This window comes from Myotis daubentonii, chromosome 3 (genome assembly GCF_963259705.1).
Source record: "Myotis daubentonii chromosome 3, mMyoDau2.1, whole genome shotgun sequence".
NCBI classification, from domain to species: domain Eukaryota; kingdom Metazoa; phylum Chordata; class Mammalia; order Chiroptera; family Vespertilionidae; genus Myotis; species Myotis daubentonii.
In genome coordinates, this window is record NC_081842.1 from 196,833,064 (window position 1) to 196,849,719 (window position 16,656).

At 40.9% G+C, this 16,656-nt stretch overlaps 1 protein-coding gene across 9 annotated transcripts in view; it reads left to right on the forward strand.

Moving 5' to 3' along the window:
* KIAA0319L (KIAA0319 like) overlaps positions 1 to 16,656 on the forward strand; it is a 127,170-nt gene that overhangs the window by 16,753 nt on the left and 93,761 nt on the right. The window contains exon 2 of one of the 9 annotated variants that reach the window (XM_059690240.1): positions 8,792 to 8,930. The exons of 7 other annotated variants lie outside the window; for them this stretch is intronic. Coding sequence is in view for 1 of the 2 variants with exons in the window: in XM_059690238.1 (XP_059546221.1) it covers positions 16,322 to 16,385 (64 nt within the window). In the remaining variant the exon portion in view is untranslated. Of the gene's footprint in view, positions 1 to 8,791; positions 8,931 to 16,306; positions 16,386 to 16,656 lie in introns of those variants that run through there. One more of the 9 variants, XM_059690238.1, reaches the window with a different exon arrangement.

Genomic DNA, 16,656 nt, shown 5'->3' on the forward strand with positions numbered 1-16,656 from the left:
CCCAGAAATCAGGATTTTAAGAAGATTCCCAGGTGATTCTAATGTGCAACCAAGGTTGAGAACCACTGTTCTAGGGCAATAGGCTGTGAGGACCAGCTGCGGCTATAGTGGGAGAGCTGCTGTGCAGGAGACACCCTGATGGAGCGGGACTTGCTTCAGTGGGGCTTTGGTGCTCACTGAGTCTATCCCTTGAGTGTGTCGCTTATGGATGTGTGGCGTTGTAATCTGGTATGGTCTAACGCTGTCCACCGGGTACACTGACTCTTGGATCTCCAGGGAGGTGCAAACTCTGCCACTCCTGGGGCCACTCTGTAGGAGCTACAGAGGTCTGCAGATTTCTCCTATTTGTATTGTGTTTATAAATGCCTAGGCAAGGCCCAGCTGTGAGACAAGGAAGGCTGGTGCCAGTGCCAGGTCTTGGGCCTTTTATTGATAGGTTTAGGGCACCTGACCCAGTTGCTCCTTGTTTGAGACATTTAGCAAAGTCTGATGCAAGAGCAAGGACTGGCCATTCATATGCAGAAGTCACTGCACACAGGTTGGGTGGGGCTGCATATTGGATTCGGTGGGGTCTCAGGGAATCACCAGGGCAGAGCAAACAAAAATGGCTGCCAGTCAGCCCTGTGACCTGGGAGATCCCAGAACAGGAACAGTGACCCCTGCCAGCACCTCCATCTGCAAGAAAGCTGCCCCCGAGTTCCTGCCCTGATGCCAGACAATCCAGTTCCTCCTTGTATGTGTCTGTGTCCCCCAGAGCCTCACCTTGGTGCTGGACTCTGAGGAAGCAGGATCTTGTAAGTTCAGTTCATATGCCAGCTCTTTAAGAGGAAAAGCTGGGTCTCCAGCAGCCTCCATGTCACTGAGCCCCAATCCCCGCAGGTTTTTACAGCCCATAGTTATGGGAACTTATTTTCCCAGCTCTAGAAGTCTGGGCTAGGGGTCTGGTGTGAGGCTGGGACCCTTTGCTCCTCATGGGGGCCCTCTGCAGAGCCTATTGCCCCGCCCCCCCCCCCCCCCCCCCCCCCCCGATTTAAAAAGCGGCACACTTGGGTGCTGGTCCAGTCCGTTCCATGCCTCTGCCCCTCCTATCTGTCTCACCATGCTTTCTTCTTTACTTCTCTAGTTGTAGGACTTCCATTCATCCAGCTTTCAGGCAGTTCTGGGTGATGATTGTTCTGTATTTTAGTTGTAATATTTTAAAAATATATTTTTATTTCAGAGAGGAAAGGAGAGGGAGAGAGAGATAGAAACATCAATGATGAGAGAGAATCATTGCTCGGCTGCCTCCTGCATGCCCCCTACTGGGGATCCAGCCTGCAACCTGGGCATATGCCCTTGACTGGAATCGAACCTGGGACCCTTCGGGCCAACACTCTGTCCACTGAGCCAAACCAGCCAGGACTTAGTTGTAATTTTGAGGTGGTTGTGGGAGGCGGCGAGTACAGGTGTTTACCTACACTGCCATCTTGGTTCTCCTCTGGCCTTTCTTCATTGTCAGGAAAAGTAGACCTCCATTCATACAGCTTTACAGGTCTGAGGTTGGTTGAAGCCCATGACAGGGTGAGCTGTATTGTGCATTTTCCATAACTGTAACATGTCACTAAGGAGCATGACTGCTACTTATTTCCTCCTTCAGCTAAGGATACTTTCCCCCTGGAAGAGGACTCTTCTGCTGCAATGACACCACATGGCCCTCAGCCCTGGTTTATTTCCTGCAGCACTGATGATGTGCCTATGCTTGGCAATGCCTCGTGCTAGGCCAGGTTAGCTCTGTCTTTTGGTCAGAACAGTGTTTTGACTGGAGCTGATTCAGTAACACTTTGGATTTTGTTTCAGAAGTAGCTTGCAGAGTTAGTCCCTCCCTTCAAAATGTATTTATTGGATGCTTACAATCCTAGGCATTAGAAATGCAGTGATAAGACAGACATGGTCTTTGTACTCATGGAGCTGGCAGTCTTTTGATTCCTTTGTCATTTCTAGGGAACAGAAATTCTTTTTGAAAGGGTAGATGTTACTGATACCAAGATTTCCTCCAAAAAGGCTGAGGCCTTCCTAGGGTCCCAGGGTAATTCAGTGACAGAGACCCATTCTTCTTTGCAGAATCCTAGGAATGTAAGAGAGTAAGCAATCGATATCCCAAGCTGGTCTCAATAGAATAACCTTCTGCTAAGAATTATGTAGGTGAAGCCCCTGTCTACAGTAGAGTAGGTATCCAGCTTTCTATTCAGCCCATCCTCTCCACCACTAATAATCCACATTCCTGAATAAGCGGTGAGGGTGACTATCTGGAGATTTAGAAAAAGTGCTACAGCTGTAGTCTTTATCCCCAGTGTGGAAGTATGTGTTCTCTGTTGATTTCATGGGTGTTAGATGTATTCAGCCAGTCAGCTCTTTAAAATCTCTGCATCAGGGTGCTCCTGCCTTTTTGGCATCAGGTTTGTTACTCAGGCCCTCAGGTGAACAGTTCCAATGCTTGCATATGGCAAGCACCAAGTTATATAAATCCTGAACTTCTCTGGTCAGTCACGAAAGGAAATTGTAAAATACCCTAAGATAAGAAGGAATTATAATGTCCCAGAATGGTGCATTAACCATCAGAGATGCTGGCTAGGAGAAACAAAAGCAGAGAAGAATGCTGGCCAAGGCCTCTCTCAAACTCCAACTACAGATTCTGCCCCTAAAGATAAGTGCCCAGTGTGACTCACTCCAATACCCCTTTTAAACTCTCCCAGCAAATGGCAGGATTTTAAAGAATGCTCTTTTTCTTCCAACTGGCTTAATATTATGCTTCGATTCTAAACCAAGTAGCACATTTGAGTTTGAAATAAATACGTGCTCATGGATTCTCTCTTTTAGGTAATAAAGGGAATGACTAGCATTATCAGACCTGGGAGATGGGGAGGTTTTACTTCTGTAGCTCTAATTTGAGATTCAAGCTTAAAATCTTAAAGGACTGCCATTCTGAGTGTTAAGAAATCCACCCCCCCCCCCAATTTCTCTTTTTTCTTTTTCTTTTTTTGATAACAATGTTTATTGTCCTTAACTGAGGGCAACCTGAGTCATCTGGAGGCTTATGGAAGTAGGCCTGGTAGAATGAGTGAGTCTTAATCAGAACAAATGAAGCAGCCTTGTAGAGAGAAGCTGAAGAGTCATATTCCATTTCACAAAGCTGAGTAATCTGTATCCTACTGTGTCAGTCTGTGGCTTTTGGCCTGAAGCAAAGCAGCCCCCTGTGCTGAAGCAGTGCAAGCTTTTCTTCTACCTGTGCATTCCACTTCATCAGTCTCTTAACAGCTTGGTTTCAAAATCGCTCTCAGCTCTGCTCTCCAGAGTATACTTCTAAGCCAGAGGTTCTCAACCTGTGGGTCGCGACCCCTTTGTGGGTCAAACGACCCTTTCACAGGGGTTGCCTAAGACCATCGGAAAACACATATATAATTACATATTGTTTTTGTGATTAATCACTATGCTTTAATTATGTTCAATTTGTAACAATGAAAATACATCCTGCATATCAGATATTTACATTACGATTCATAACAGTAGCAAAATTACAGTTATGAAGTAGCAACGAAAATAATTTTATGGCTGGGGGTCACCACAACATGAGGAACTGTATTAAAGGGTCGCGGCATTAGGAAGGTTGAGAACCACTGTTCTAAGCTAAACCCTGACATTTCCCACAGTGCACTTTTCAAAAAACGGCGCATTTTCATATTCCTCTCTGTGAAGGGTTAAAGGTTTGTGTTTGGCCTCTAAGCTCAGGTAAGCAGACCTCAAGCAGGATTATTTGCCCAAGATGTCAAGGCAGAGTCAAAAGTTCTCTGGCCTTTTCATGGAGACTTTCGCTGCCAAGCATACCCTCCTTTCCTTTCCTAAGCTGTTTTGATTGAGCTGTTTCGATTGAGCTGTTTCACCTCCACTCTCATATTTCATGTGGGGGTTGCTGTCTTGGCAGCATAGCTACTTCTGTCAGTGGGGAGGAAGAGGTAAAGAGTAAAGGCCCTCTGTGCATACATGTGTTTTCAGGGGTTTTTCCTGTGTGCTTATGGGGTGTGTGTGTGTGTGTGTGTTCTGGGCAGAATATAAGGCTATCCAAGACACATTTGGATAGCCATAAGGCTTTATGTTCTGCCTAGAATTAATGTCACTTTTGAAGCAGTAGAGAAATATTGCCATTTACAGATGAGGATAAGGAAGAACCAGTTTCTCTGTGGTTAGAAAGAGTCCATACTAGGTAATTTGATAGAAGTATTGACCATTTGCCCAAATTTTTATTCCTGTCAGTAGAATGTGTGAATTACAATCAACTTGAAAATGGAGCTATAATAGGAATATAGATACCTGTCATAAGAATGAAGTATATTAAAAGCCACATATCTGCAGTAAATAAATAAAAAAATATCAAATTATCTGAATGTTAGTGCTGCATTATTATTTTTTTTGTTAATCCTACTTGAGGATGTTTTTTCCATTGATTTTTTTTTTTTTTAAGAGGGAGTGAAAGGGAGGGGGAGACACAGAGAGAGAGAAACATCCATGTGAGAGAGACACATTGATTGGTTGCCTCCCGTACATGGGGCTGCACATTGAGCCTGCAACTGAAGTATGTGCCCTTGACTGGAATTGAACCTGCAACCCTTCAGTCTGGGGGCCAACACTCTAATCACTGAGCAACTGGCTAGGGCTGCATTATCTCTCTCTACATAAAAGCCTAAGTGATCAGCTGACCCTCAGACTGGTAGCTATGACGTGCACTGGCCATGAGGGGGCAGACGCTTGATGCAGGAGCAGAAACCACAGGCATGGAAACATGGAACAGACTGATGAATCACAGAGAGAAGGGAGAAGGGAGGAAGGCGGGAAAAGATTGACCAAAGATCTTACATGCATACTAGAGGCCCGGTGTGCGGACTCGTGCACTGGTGGGGTCCCTTGGCCTGGCCTGTGTCCTCTCACAATCCGGGACCCCTCGGGGGATGGCGGAGAGCTGGTTTCAGCCCGATCCCCACAGGCTGATTTGACAGAGAGAGGAAGGGGGGGGGGGGGAGAGAGAGAGAGGAGAAAAATGTGGATCATTGATCAGTTTCCTCCTGCATACCCCCTCCTGGGGATCAAGCCCACGACCCAGGTGTATTTTCTGACCTGGAATCGAACTGACAACCTCTTGTTGCATAGGATGATGCTCACCCAACTGAGCCACACTGACCAGGCCTGCATTATATTGATGACTTTAACTTGATTATACATTTCTAATGTTTGTGACCCCTGATTCTTTATATGTGTTGTCTTACATTCAGTGTTAAGATATGCATACTGAATTTTAATACCTTCTTTAGGATGCTTAATTCAGATCAATGATAATTAATATTTTTGTGTTATGTGTACACTATACATATAATCAGTTCAGGTCCACAAATACTGTCCCCATCTAAATAAAACCCAGTTCCTGCCATCAGAGAATTCACACTATGGAAGCAGAGATAGATGTAGAAACTTAAAATAGCATGATAAATTCCAAGATGCACTATGGGAGCACAAAGAGTGGGACAGGGATGAGCTGAACCCTGTTCTGCAGCAGCCTTCTGAGACAACCAATATTCTAATCCCTTTGAACTTTCTTCTACCAGATTTATTTGAAGTGTTTTTTAACCTACAGAGCTCTTTTTACTTCTTTATTTCATAAGGAGGGAAGAATATGTACAGCTCTGTAAAGTCTAGAGAATAAGAGCCCTAAGAAAATTATTTCTGTACAGACACAGATTGGCTTTGATTTCATTTAAATAAACCGGCTTCCAAAAATTCTAAGAATACTAACTACTCACACAGTTTCGCTTTCATTTACACACAGATGATAAAGCATCTGTAGCTCTGCGATTTATTTGCTATAAGCAAAAAGTGGTTTGAGATATTTAAGTATTCGAAGCTTGGTTGTATTGAGTCTTTATATGTCCCAGTTCAGCCCACTGCAGTTTTTTTTTTTTTTAAATATATTTTATTGATTTTTTACAGAGAAGAAGGGAGAGGAATAGAGAGCCAGAAACATCGATGAGAGAGATCAATCAGCTGCCTCTTGCACACCCCCGAGTGGGGATGTGCCCGCAACCAAGGCACATGCCCCTGACCGGAATCGAACCTGGGACCCCTGAGTCCGCAAGCCGACGCTCTATCCACTGAGCCAAACCGGTTCGGCCACTGCAGTTTTTTGTTGTTTTTTTTTTACACTTACATAATGCTCCAAAACCAGAGATTTTTTAATGGATAAATTGACATAGACTTTTCCTCTATTGGCCATATCTGCTCAAATAACACATCATGGTTTGCTGTATTATTTTCTCCCAAGCTTACTGCTATTTTATTTAATTTACATATCTCTGCCACAACCCTCTAAACCAGCGGTCGCCAACCAGTGGTCTGCGAGGTCCAAAAGGTTGGCGACCGCTGCTCTAAACGGCCTTCTCTTTAGAAACAACAAAATCAATCAGCACAAAAAAAGAAAAGAAAGAAAGGCCTTCCCATAAACAAAAGTGCTCTGATTCAAGGTTCACTGTGTGGGTTTGAAAAGAAGGTTGTATGATTGTGGTGAATGCAAGCAATTTATTAGCTCTGCAGTGGGAGACAGCAATCAACTGCAGGTTCATAACAATCACATCTACAGTGGGCTGTACAGGTAACTGCTAGATCCTTGTCATCAATCATATCTAAGTACTTTTCTCTTTAGAAAAAGCATTTTCTTTCTTTTTAGAACCATTTTTATGTACAGGCCAAAATTTATCTGTTATCATTTGATACCTGTGATTTTTAAAGTACAAAGACTATTACACAGAGAGGTGTGGGTTCCTTCACGCTGTGGCTTGGAGGCGTGCTCTCCTTGCTGACAGCATTCTCCAAAGACTTTTAGTCATAAGGTGGTGGGAGAAATAACGAAGCAGGAAATTCTGAGTATGTCACATGTCACAATGTAACCCCCTATTTAGTTTTTTGTTGTTGTTTTTTAAGTACATGGTTAAGTCATTTGCCTTCAATCTGCTTTTATAATGCCCTTGATGACTGTGTAATTTCTAAGCAGGTGACTTTATGGTAGGAGAGTTATTTTCAGCTATACCAGTGTTTTTATTAATACTCTTACTTATAACTTCGTTGTGAAAATGGCTTTGGACTTACCTTAACAGATAGGTCTTTTGAAACCTAATAGCAACTGTATCCAGTTAGTGCAAACTTTTGATTAGTAAAGTATCAATCAGATAGACACTAAGACATTAAGATTATGATAGACTGGTTTTCATTTTGTCAATTAGGTGACTAGAACTTTGAGGGTTTTTTGTGTTGCTTCTCTCCCTCTCCCCACCCCCCCTCCCCATTCCCTTCTCATCATTACTCAGGAGAAGGGAAATTAAATGGATCTAGATGTCATCAGTAATGGATGGTTCTCTGCTTAGGTGAACTGGGAAGCCATTCTCCATTATTGCTGTGTTCCATGCTGAAAGCCCATCTTGATTGTGAGTGAAATGGAGTGGTCTGAAATAGATAGCTCAGGGAACTGAAATTTGGTTGGTCCTTTCATGAGGAAAGATTGCTTTGAGATTTGAAAGGATTTTTCAGTTTAGTGTTTAGGCAGGAAAGGCTGTTTCCTAGCTGGTTATGTTAGATTCAGTTATCTTTTTTTTAACCCACTTAGATTCTCTTCAGTTTCTCTCTGCACATCTCTCATCATACCTCTCTTTCATCGCTTTCCCCAATTTAATTTGAAAAGCTCTTTCTAGCCTGGCCAGTATGGCTCAATTGGTTGAGCATTGTCCCATGCACCAAGAAGTGGTCGGTTTGATTCCTGGTCAGGGCACATGCTCAATCCCCAGTAGAGGGCATGCAGGAGAGAGCCCATGGATGTTTCTCATTGATGTTTCTCCCCTTATCTCTAAAAAAGTCAATAAAAACATTTTTTAAAAAAAGGAAAGAAGAGCTCTTTCTAATTTTTCAGTGAACTGGGAACTTTTGCTTTGTTCTCTGTATCTCTTCTTTTATTCAAAGAAATTAATTAACATTAAGGATCTGACTCAAATGACTGAAATTCAAGTAACTCCATATCGGAACTGACATCTTTTGCTAGATTTTGTTAGTTTAAAAAAATAACAAATTTATTTAAATATTGGAGAAATTTAAAATTAACAAATAATTCCTTGTATGCCTGTTAGTGTTTTGCTGGGCCTGCAAATACAGAGATGCAAGATACAACCTCACGCCGGAACCGGTTTGGCTCAGTGGATAGAGCATCGGCCTGTGGACTGAAAGGTCCCAGGTTCGATTCCGGTCAAGGGCATGTACCTGGGTTGCGGGCATATCCCCAGTAGGAGATGTGCAGGAGGCAGCTGATCGATGTTTCTCTCTCATCGATGTTTCTAACTCTCTATCTCTCTCCCTTCCTCTCTGTAAAAAATCAATAAAATATATTAAAAAAAAAAAAAGATACAACCTCAGCATTTAAAGAGGACAGAGTGTGTGAGGTAGACAAACAAATATGATCCAATGAGAGAAATACTATGATAGAAGTATATGTAAAATATACAGAAGAGAGGTGGGATGAAGGTTTCATCAAGGAAAACTTTCTGGAAGAAGTGGTGCCTGAGCTGAAATGAAGTGTAATAACAAAAGTAATGGCACCAATATTTACTGAGCTTTTACTACATTCCAGGGATTGTGTTAATACTTTGCATGGCTTATCTCCTTTAATATCTATAATAACCCTATGAGTTAGGTATTGTTATCATTTCTTTCTTTCTTTCTACACATGAAGAAACCTGGAATTTTGACCCAAGATGATACAGTAAATTGACGGGATTGAGATTCAAATCCAGGCAGTCTTACTTCAGAGGCCAAAGCCTTACCCAGACTTGTGGGGTAGAGGCTAGAAGATAGAGTGAGATGGAATCATGGTATTGATCATCATATGTGATTTCTTTTGAAATAAAATTTTAAACTCAGTCTTCTGAGGGTTCTCTATGAATCTCAACTTGGAGACTGGATATATTTTCTCATTAAACCAAGATTAAGTTAGTGTTGTTTTCATAGTTCTTTTAACCTGGTAAGTACAGTTATTCTGCCTTAAGAAGGTAGATAACATTTCTCTTCTCTTTGGCCTGTAAATTTGACCCTCTTTCTTTTTTTATAAATATATTTTTATTGATTTCAGAGAGGAAGGGAGAGGGAGAGAGAGAGCTAGAAACATCAATGATGAGGGAAAATCATTGATTGGATGCCTCTTGCATGTCCCACACTGGGGATTGAGCCTGTAACCGGGCATGTGCTCTGATCGGGAATCAAACTGTCACCTCCTGGTTCATAGGTTGATGCTCAACCGCTGAGCCATGCCGGCCAGGTTGACCCTCTTTTAAGGAGATGTTGTATACTATTTTTCTCTTTGGCAATTTGCCACAATTCATTCAGTACCTTTGAGGTGTCTTTAGCGACAGTCTTATAGGAGAGGACTTAATCTTCTAAGTGTTCTTAACTAGAGAAGTGCTGCAAGGCCCAGGTTTTGTGATCAGTCATTGGAAGCCATTTCCCTCCCGCCCCACATCTAGCAGATGAGAGTTAATGTGAAGAGTGTCTGAGAGGTATCTGTTGGGCAGCTAGTTCAATAGGGAGTTTGTCTTTGGGAAAAATGGAAACAGTAAAGGGAAGGGAGTCAGACTATGGATACAAAGCCTACTCATTCTTGTTTAGCAGTTAGTTTAATTACAGCAAATCACTTACTTACACCATAACATTTAACAAACTGTGCTCTTAAAGCTAGGCACACAGCAAAGGCAATGAGTAGTAATTACTTTCTTTTCAAAGGACTGCTTTGTGAGGCTACTGCCACCTTTCACTCTAACCTGTGTACAGTTGAGGAAAAAAGTGTTGTCCTTTTGAAAAGGAGAGAGGGCAGTGGTTATTATTACCCTGGTTTTTTCCAAACTTCATAAATACCTGATTGTGCATTTTAAAGGATTTAATTACCTCCTCTGCCTGGCTTTCTGAATATGCTAACCCCTGCAGAAGAGAATTAGTCTTCGGGAGTAATGTGAAACCATTTTTGTATTTGTTTATCAGTGGGTGTGCAGGTGACAGACACGCTGACAGTCAAAAGGAAGGTGAAGGGTGCCCCCTGGGGTGGTTTGTTTTTGAACAGTTCCTGTGAGTTGTTTTTGAGATTAATAATATGCCTGCTTAGGCTTCTTGGCTGAGATCTGCTGCTTCTGAGAGAATGCATACTTTATTTTACTTTAATTTTTCCATCACCATTGCATATTTTTGATAACTTACAGGAAGACATTATATGGAGCCATAGTTCAGTCACTGACTTCACCAAATTTAAGGCTTCTGCTCTACTGTTTGATAATAGTTTATTAAAGGAAAGCTTTGAATGTATTCTTGATCATATTTTAAAATTGTGAGAGTTCAAGAAAAGAATTTTAGTTCCAATGAAAGTTCAAAATAAGTACACCTTTTACCTATAAAATGTCCTAACTATGTATTGTTTTCCACAGCAACTTGGTTCCCCTTGCTGCCCATTCTCACCATCTCAGCCCTTCCATTGGGATGCAATTTGATGAATTTGGTTAAAGCGTGAATTCTTAAGGACCTTATCAGTATCGCTCCTAAAATAGGGGATATTCTGTCTCTGCTTTCCTCTTGGTTGCCAGCCAGCAGTTTCCAAGTTAGCTAGAGAAGTCAAGCTTGTTACCTGAGATATAAGAATGCTAGAGGCAATAGCACTATCTCTAAATAATTCCAGTTTTTCACAGCTTCCTAAAAGTATTTGGTGAATTTTCTTCTGGCAATAATTTATATATTCTATAGACTTTTCCACCCTGGGACTTGGAATTAGGAAACCTGGTCTCGACTTTGTGCCAGATTTATTAGAATTCTGTCTTTTGAGAAGTGGTAATAAGTAAGCATTGCTAGTTCCACAGCCTTCTGTTTTGGGAATCCTCCAAGTAATGCATATGGGAGTCCTATTGTCTCTGCTTTTCTATGGTTTTGAAAAGAAAAGGATTGGCTCTGCCCCCTGTTCTCAACTTGGTAAGCTTTCTACATGCTCCTACAAACAGTGAGTTCCAGACTTTCCCAAAGGGTTTTTTAGTCTAAGGTTCCACCTATTGTAAGCCAAGACCCCCCCCCCCCTTTTATTTAAAATAAGAATTTAGTATTGCTTTTGCTTAGGCCCTGGGAGCAGAGCCAGGCTATGGAGGCGTGGGCAGGAGAGGAACTGATCTAAAATTGGAGCTTATTTTCATCTTACCTTTTATCCAAGTTACATCTAGAATCCAATATTGACTCTACAAATGATTCCCTGCTTCCTCCCCTAGTGAACTCTTTTTCTTAAGAGTAACAACAATGAAAATTGAATCTTGGAGAGGTTAAATTGTTTTTCAAAGGTTAAATTACTAGTAAATGATGGACCTAGAGCTGAAACCACAACCCATGCCTTTTAACCATTTAAGGTGGTTAACCATCTTTTAATCATCTAAAAGGAAGAATTATTCACTGAATGGATGAAAAAGAATTGTGTATCTCCTATATTTTTATTATTGAACATGTAGTGGAACAACAGTAAATAAAAAATAACCCAGTCGGGAAAAAATGGACACATATGTAATACCCTTTGTAATACTTTAAGCAATAAAAAAAAAAAAAAATAACCCAGTCAAACCCTAGCCAGTTTGGCTCAGTGGATAGAGCATCAGTCTGCAGACTGAAGGGTCCCAGGTTCGATTGTGGTCAAGGGCACATGCCCAGGTTGCGGCTCAATCCCCAGTAGGGGGCGTGCAATAGATAGCCGATCAATGATTCTCTCTCATCATTGATGTTTCTATCTCTCTTTCCCTCTCCCTTCCTCTCTGAAATCAATACAAATATATGCCGGGGTCCAACCCCAGCAGGTCCAGGGGTCCCCAAAGGTGTGGACGGAGTCGGAGAAGATGGAATGACATGGAGACAGCGTTCAGTTGATCAGCAGCCTAGCCAGGATCTCTAGCCAAGTTCTGGTCTGGATCTCCAGAGAGGTTCTGCTTCAGATCTCCAGCCAGGTTCAGTCACCAGGTTCTAGTCAGGTTCTCTTGCCATGTTCTATAGTCAGGTTCAGTCCAGGATCTATTGCCATGTTCTCTCCAGCGAAGTTCTTCTGTCTCCAGGCTCCGTGTAGGTTCTGTCTTCTGAATTCTGTCTCCTGAGTTCTGTGTTCTAAGTTCTGTCTCTTTCTGTCTTGTTACATCTGTATTTATACCAGTTGATTCAATCCTATCAATCTCTATTACAAAGGTTAGGTCGTTTCTTATCTCCATTCCAGGGAGTAAAGATTATGTAGCTTAAGCATGATTGTTCGTAGTTAAAGTGATTAATTACCCGCCTTGCACTTAGTTGAGGGGTTTTATTCCCTCCCTAACTTCAGGGGAAAATCCTTACCTGGGGAAACAACCTTTCTCGGAGAGGTGACCTTGGTTAAAACACATAGCACCAAGAAGGTGAGCAAACATATTAAGAACAGTATGCCATATACGCCAGGTCCCTTGAAACAGCAAGGATGGACCGGCTCCCGGCAAATATAGTTTAAAAAAATAACTCAGCCAAATCCCACTAAACCTGGGAAGCCAAGAGTTCATAGTACCTACTTCCCTTATTGGGAACTATTGGGATTAATTTTCTTAGCAGCACTGTAGCTATCTAACCTCCCCAGAACTCATTTCTTTTACTCCTGGTCACTAAGTGCTTCTGACCATTTGTCCTCTCTTGGGCTCTATTCCCTTGAGCTAAGACAAAGGATCAAAGTGTCAGATAAGATTCACATGAATTAGCTTACCATAATTAAACTAGTAATAATTGTAACAATACAACAATCAAATGGTACAAGTGAGAAAATAAGAAAAACAAAAGGCACAAGTGAAGTAGGGAGTCTGGAACATCGTGTATGTACCCCCTGGTTTCCTTGCCCTCATTGAATGTGTTCTCTCCAGCCAGAGTAATGGATGAGATCTCTAACTGAGGCTTCCAGGTCACCTTATAAAGCAGGGAGTGTTTGGTTTATGAAACATTTCTTTGATATTACCAGATATTTATACAGCTTTATGTGACATTCTTCAGGGAGCCATGGAAGCAAAAGAAGGCTTTTCCGGGACAAACCAAGCTTGTAGCTTTCCCCAACCCTGCTTTTATCTGCTTCTCTTTCAAAGATCAGGATTTAACCAGAGCTGTTAGCAAGAGCCAGGGAATTATAATTTTTTGCTATCTACCCTTTGATGGGAAATCCTCATAATCCCATTGACCATTTTCCCTGATTGTAAATCTTTTTCCTCCAAATTCCATTGTTAAAACATCCACCATGATTTGCCTCAAAGCTTTCACCATTTTATACCAAAGATGGATAGGCAGCAATCATGTCATCAGTTTCTCATCATATTTTTCCATCCTTCCCTTTTTTCTCGTTATGAAGTGCCTTAATCATTATGAGTCAGATTTGATATTCCTGTATAACTTTGTGCTTTTCAACTCACTCGAACTTATCACCTCTCCCTTCCCAACTTTTTCAGTGACAGGAATCTGTTGAGCTATTAAATCCCATTTATACTAAGACTTGTTAATTAAGACATGAGAAAAGGCCCTGCTGGTGTGGCTAAGTGGTTGAGCATCGACCTATGAACCAGGAGGTCACGGTTAATTCCTGGTCAGGGCACATGCCTGGGTTGTGGGCTCCATCCCCAGTGTGGAGCATGCAGGAGTCAGCCGATCACTGATTCTCTCTCATCATTGATGTTTCTATCTCTCTCTTCCTCTCTAAAATCAATAAAAATATACACATATTTTTAAAAAAGATATGAGAGAAGGGCAATGTTCTGAGACCTGGCTTTTTCTTGGAGAAAGATTCTGTTTTCCCTCTAGCCTGCAGGCAGTGGTTGCTCATTCTCCCATATTCCATGTACCCATGAGTTTGGAGGTGGATCTGATGTCCTTATCATTCCTTACTGTCACTTCTTGAACATTACTCCTCCACTTTCAGGTAAAAACTCCTGCTCTTTGAGGTCTATATCACTTCCTACCACTAATCATTACTCATCTACCAACAATCATTCATCCCTCTGATTTATTGTGTCAAATGGGTCTCATCTCTTTAAAGTCTTGTCATCAGTCTAGATGTCTTCATTATGACCTATGTGATACCTGGCCGCCTGGTTTCCTGACTGTTCATTCTTTTTGTTGTTATTGTATTAATTAGCAATAATTGGATATCACTGTGAGATCAGTATAATCTGAAAGAATTAAATGGAGACATTGGGGACTGCAAATAGAATATGGCCACTTACCAGGTGCTCTTCTCTTAGCAGAATTATGTCATTTTGCCTTTTCTCTGATGGGTGGTTGTTTTTTGTTGTTGTTATTGTTGTTGTTTTTCAGTAACCTCTGGAATTCTTTGAAACTAACTTCTCTGTCTCCATTTCTTGTCCAGTTCTTTAAAGCGGTTCTCTAGGGTAAACTGGGAAATTCATTCTGAATCAATAGCATCAGCTTTTGCTTCTACTGCTGGTTTGGATCACCTTCTCTGGCTGTGTATTTTTCAAAACTGCTCTTCTGGTCTTTTTTGTTTTTACGCTTGCATTATTATTTAATTATAGTAGTATTTTCCATGTGAACAACTTGAAACCTAGTTTTGCCCAATCATGTATTATGCAAACATAAATCAAATAATTTTATAGTAATGTGCAGTAAACTTGAAGGCAAAAACATTACTAGAAATGAAGTACCTCAGTAAGTTCAATTTACCAGGAATCTTCTGTTCTTTAGAAGACATATTTTACGCTCGTTTTGGTGCTCTCAGCTTCCTAGTTTCCCCTCCTAAAGACAACAATGACAATTTCTTGAATATTCTTCCAAAAATAGTCTGTGTATAATATATATATACATAAACATTATGTTCTTTTTCCTCCCAACACAAATTGTAACACACTATACATACCATGCTGCACCTTTCTTTCTCATCATAGTGTATCCTGGATATCATTCCATATCAGGATGATATAGAGTAGTCTTATTCATTCCAGTAACTACGTAGATCTTCCTTAATTTATTTAACCAGTTCTCTATTGATGGATAAGTTATTCCCAATATTTTTTGGTCTCAAACAACATACAGTGAATATCTTTGATATTATGTGTGATACTATAACTGTTCAATAAATTCCAAATTTAGCTACCTTTATTCTATAAGGCTGAATTTCTTTCCTTCAGAACACTTCCATTAGTTTGCAATCCTACATTTATTATTATGTCTATTTAATCTCTGTCTCCCTTTTTCCAAGTAATGAGCTCCATCAAAGCAATGCCTAGCATGAAACAGATGCTTAGTAATATTTGTTGAATGGCTGAATGAATAAGGAGATAAGGATAAATAATATCTAGGTGGGAAATAAGGACACCTTATTAATTAAACCTTAGCAGTTATCTTTTATACCAGAAATTTGCACCTCTATAAAAATCAAAGTAATTTGCAATGTATCCATCTTCCATACGTTAACATGTAAATTGAGGCCCTACTCAATAGTAAATAGTAAGTCAAATAAAAGTACGTTTTCTTAGACAGGGATTGGCAAACTTTCTTTTTTTTTCTTTTTTAAAAATATATATATTTTATTGATTTTTTACAGAGGGGAAGGGAGAGGGATAGAGAGTTAGAAACATTGAGAGTGAAACATCGATCAGCTGCCTCCTGCAGACCTCCTACTGGGGATATGCCTGCAACCAAGGTACATGCCCTTGACCGGAATCGAACCTGGGACCTTTCAGTTCACAGGTCAACGCTCTATCCACTGAGCCAAACCGGTTAGGGCGGCAAACTTTCTTAAAAGGGTCATATAGTAAGTATTCTAGGCTTTACCAATCTTAGGATAACTCTGTTACAGTTACTTAACTCTGCCATCTTAGAGCAAAAACAGCCACAGACAATACATAAATAAATTAGTGTGACAATGTTCCAATAAAACTTCATTTACAATAGTAGGCAGCGTCTGGAATTGGCCCTTGGGCCATAGTTTGCTGCCCTTAGTTTACTGAATGAGTAGGATATCCCTTTTTCCATTCCTGATACAGTTAATTTGTGAGTACCCTCTTTTTTTCTGTCATCAGTCTGACTAGAGCTTTTATCAGTTTCATCAATCTTTCAAACAACCAACTTTTGGTTTCTATCATTTTCTGCATTGTTTTTTGTTTGCTTTCTGTTTCATTAGTTACTTTTTTTTTTTTAATTGATTTTTTTACAGAGAGCAAGGGAGAAGGACAGAGAGTTAGAAACATCGATGAGAGAAACATCGACCAGCTGCCTCCTGCACACCCCAAACTGGGGATGTGCCTGCAACCAAGGTACATGCCCTTGACCGGAATCGCACCCGGGACCCTTCAGTCCGCAGGCCGACACTCCATCCACTGAGCCAAACCGGCCAGGGCTCATTAGTTACTCTTATCTCTGTCATTTTCTTTCTCTACTTTTTTGGGTATAATTTACTCTTCCTTTTTTAGCTTTTATAATGAAAGCATAGATCATTGGGTTTTTTTTATTTTTGCTGTTAAAATTTAGTTTTTATTTTTCTAGATCTTTTTGAATGCATAGAATATACTAGTGTCCTGGTGCACG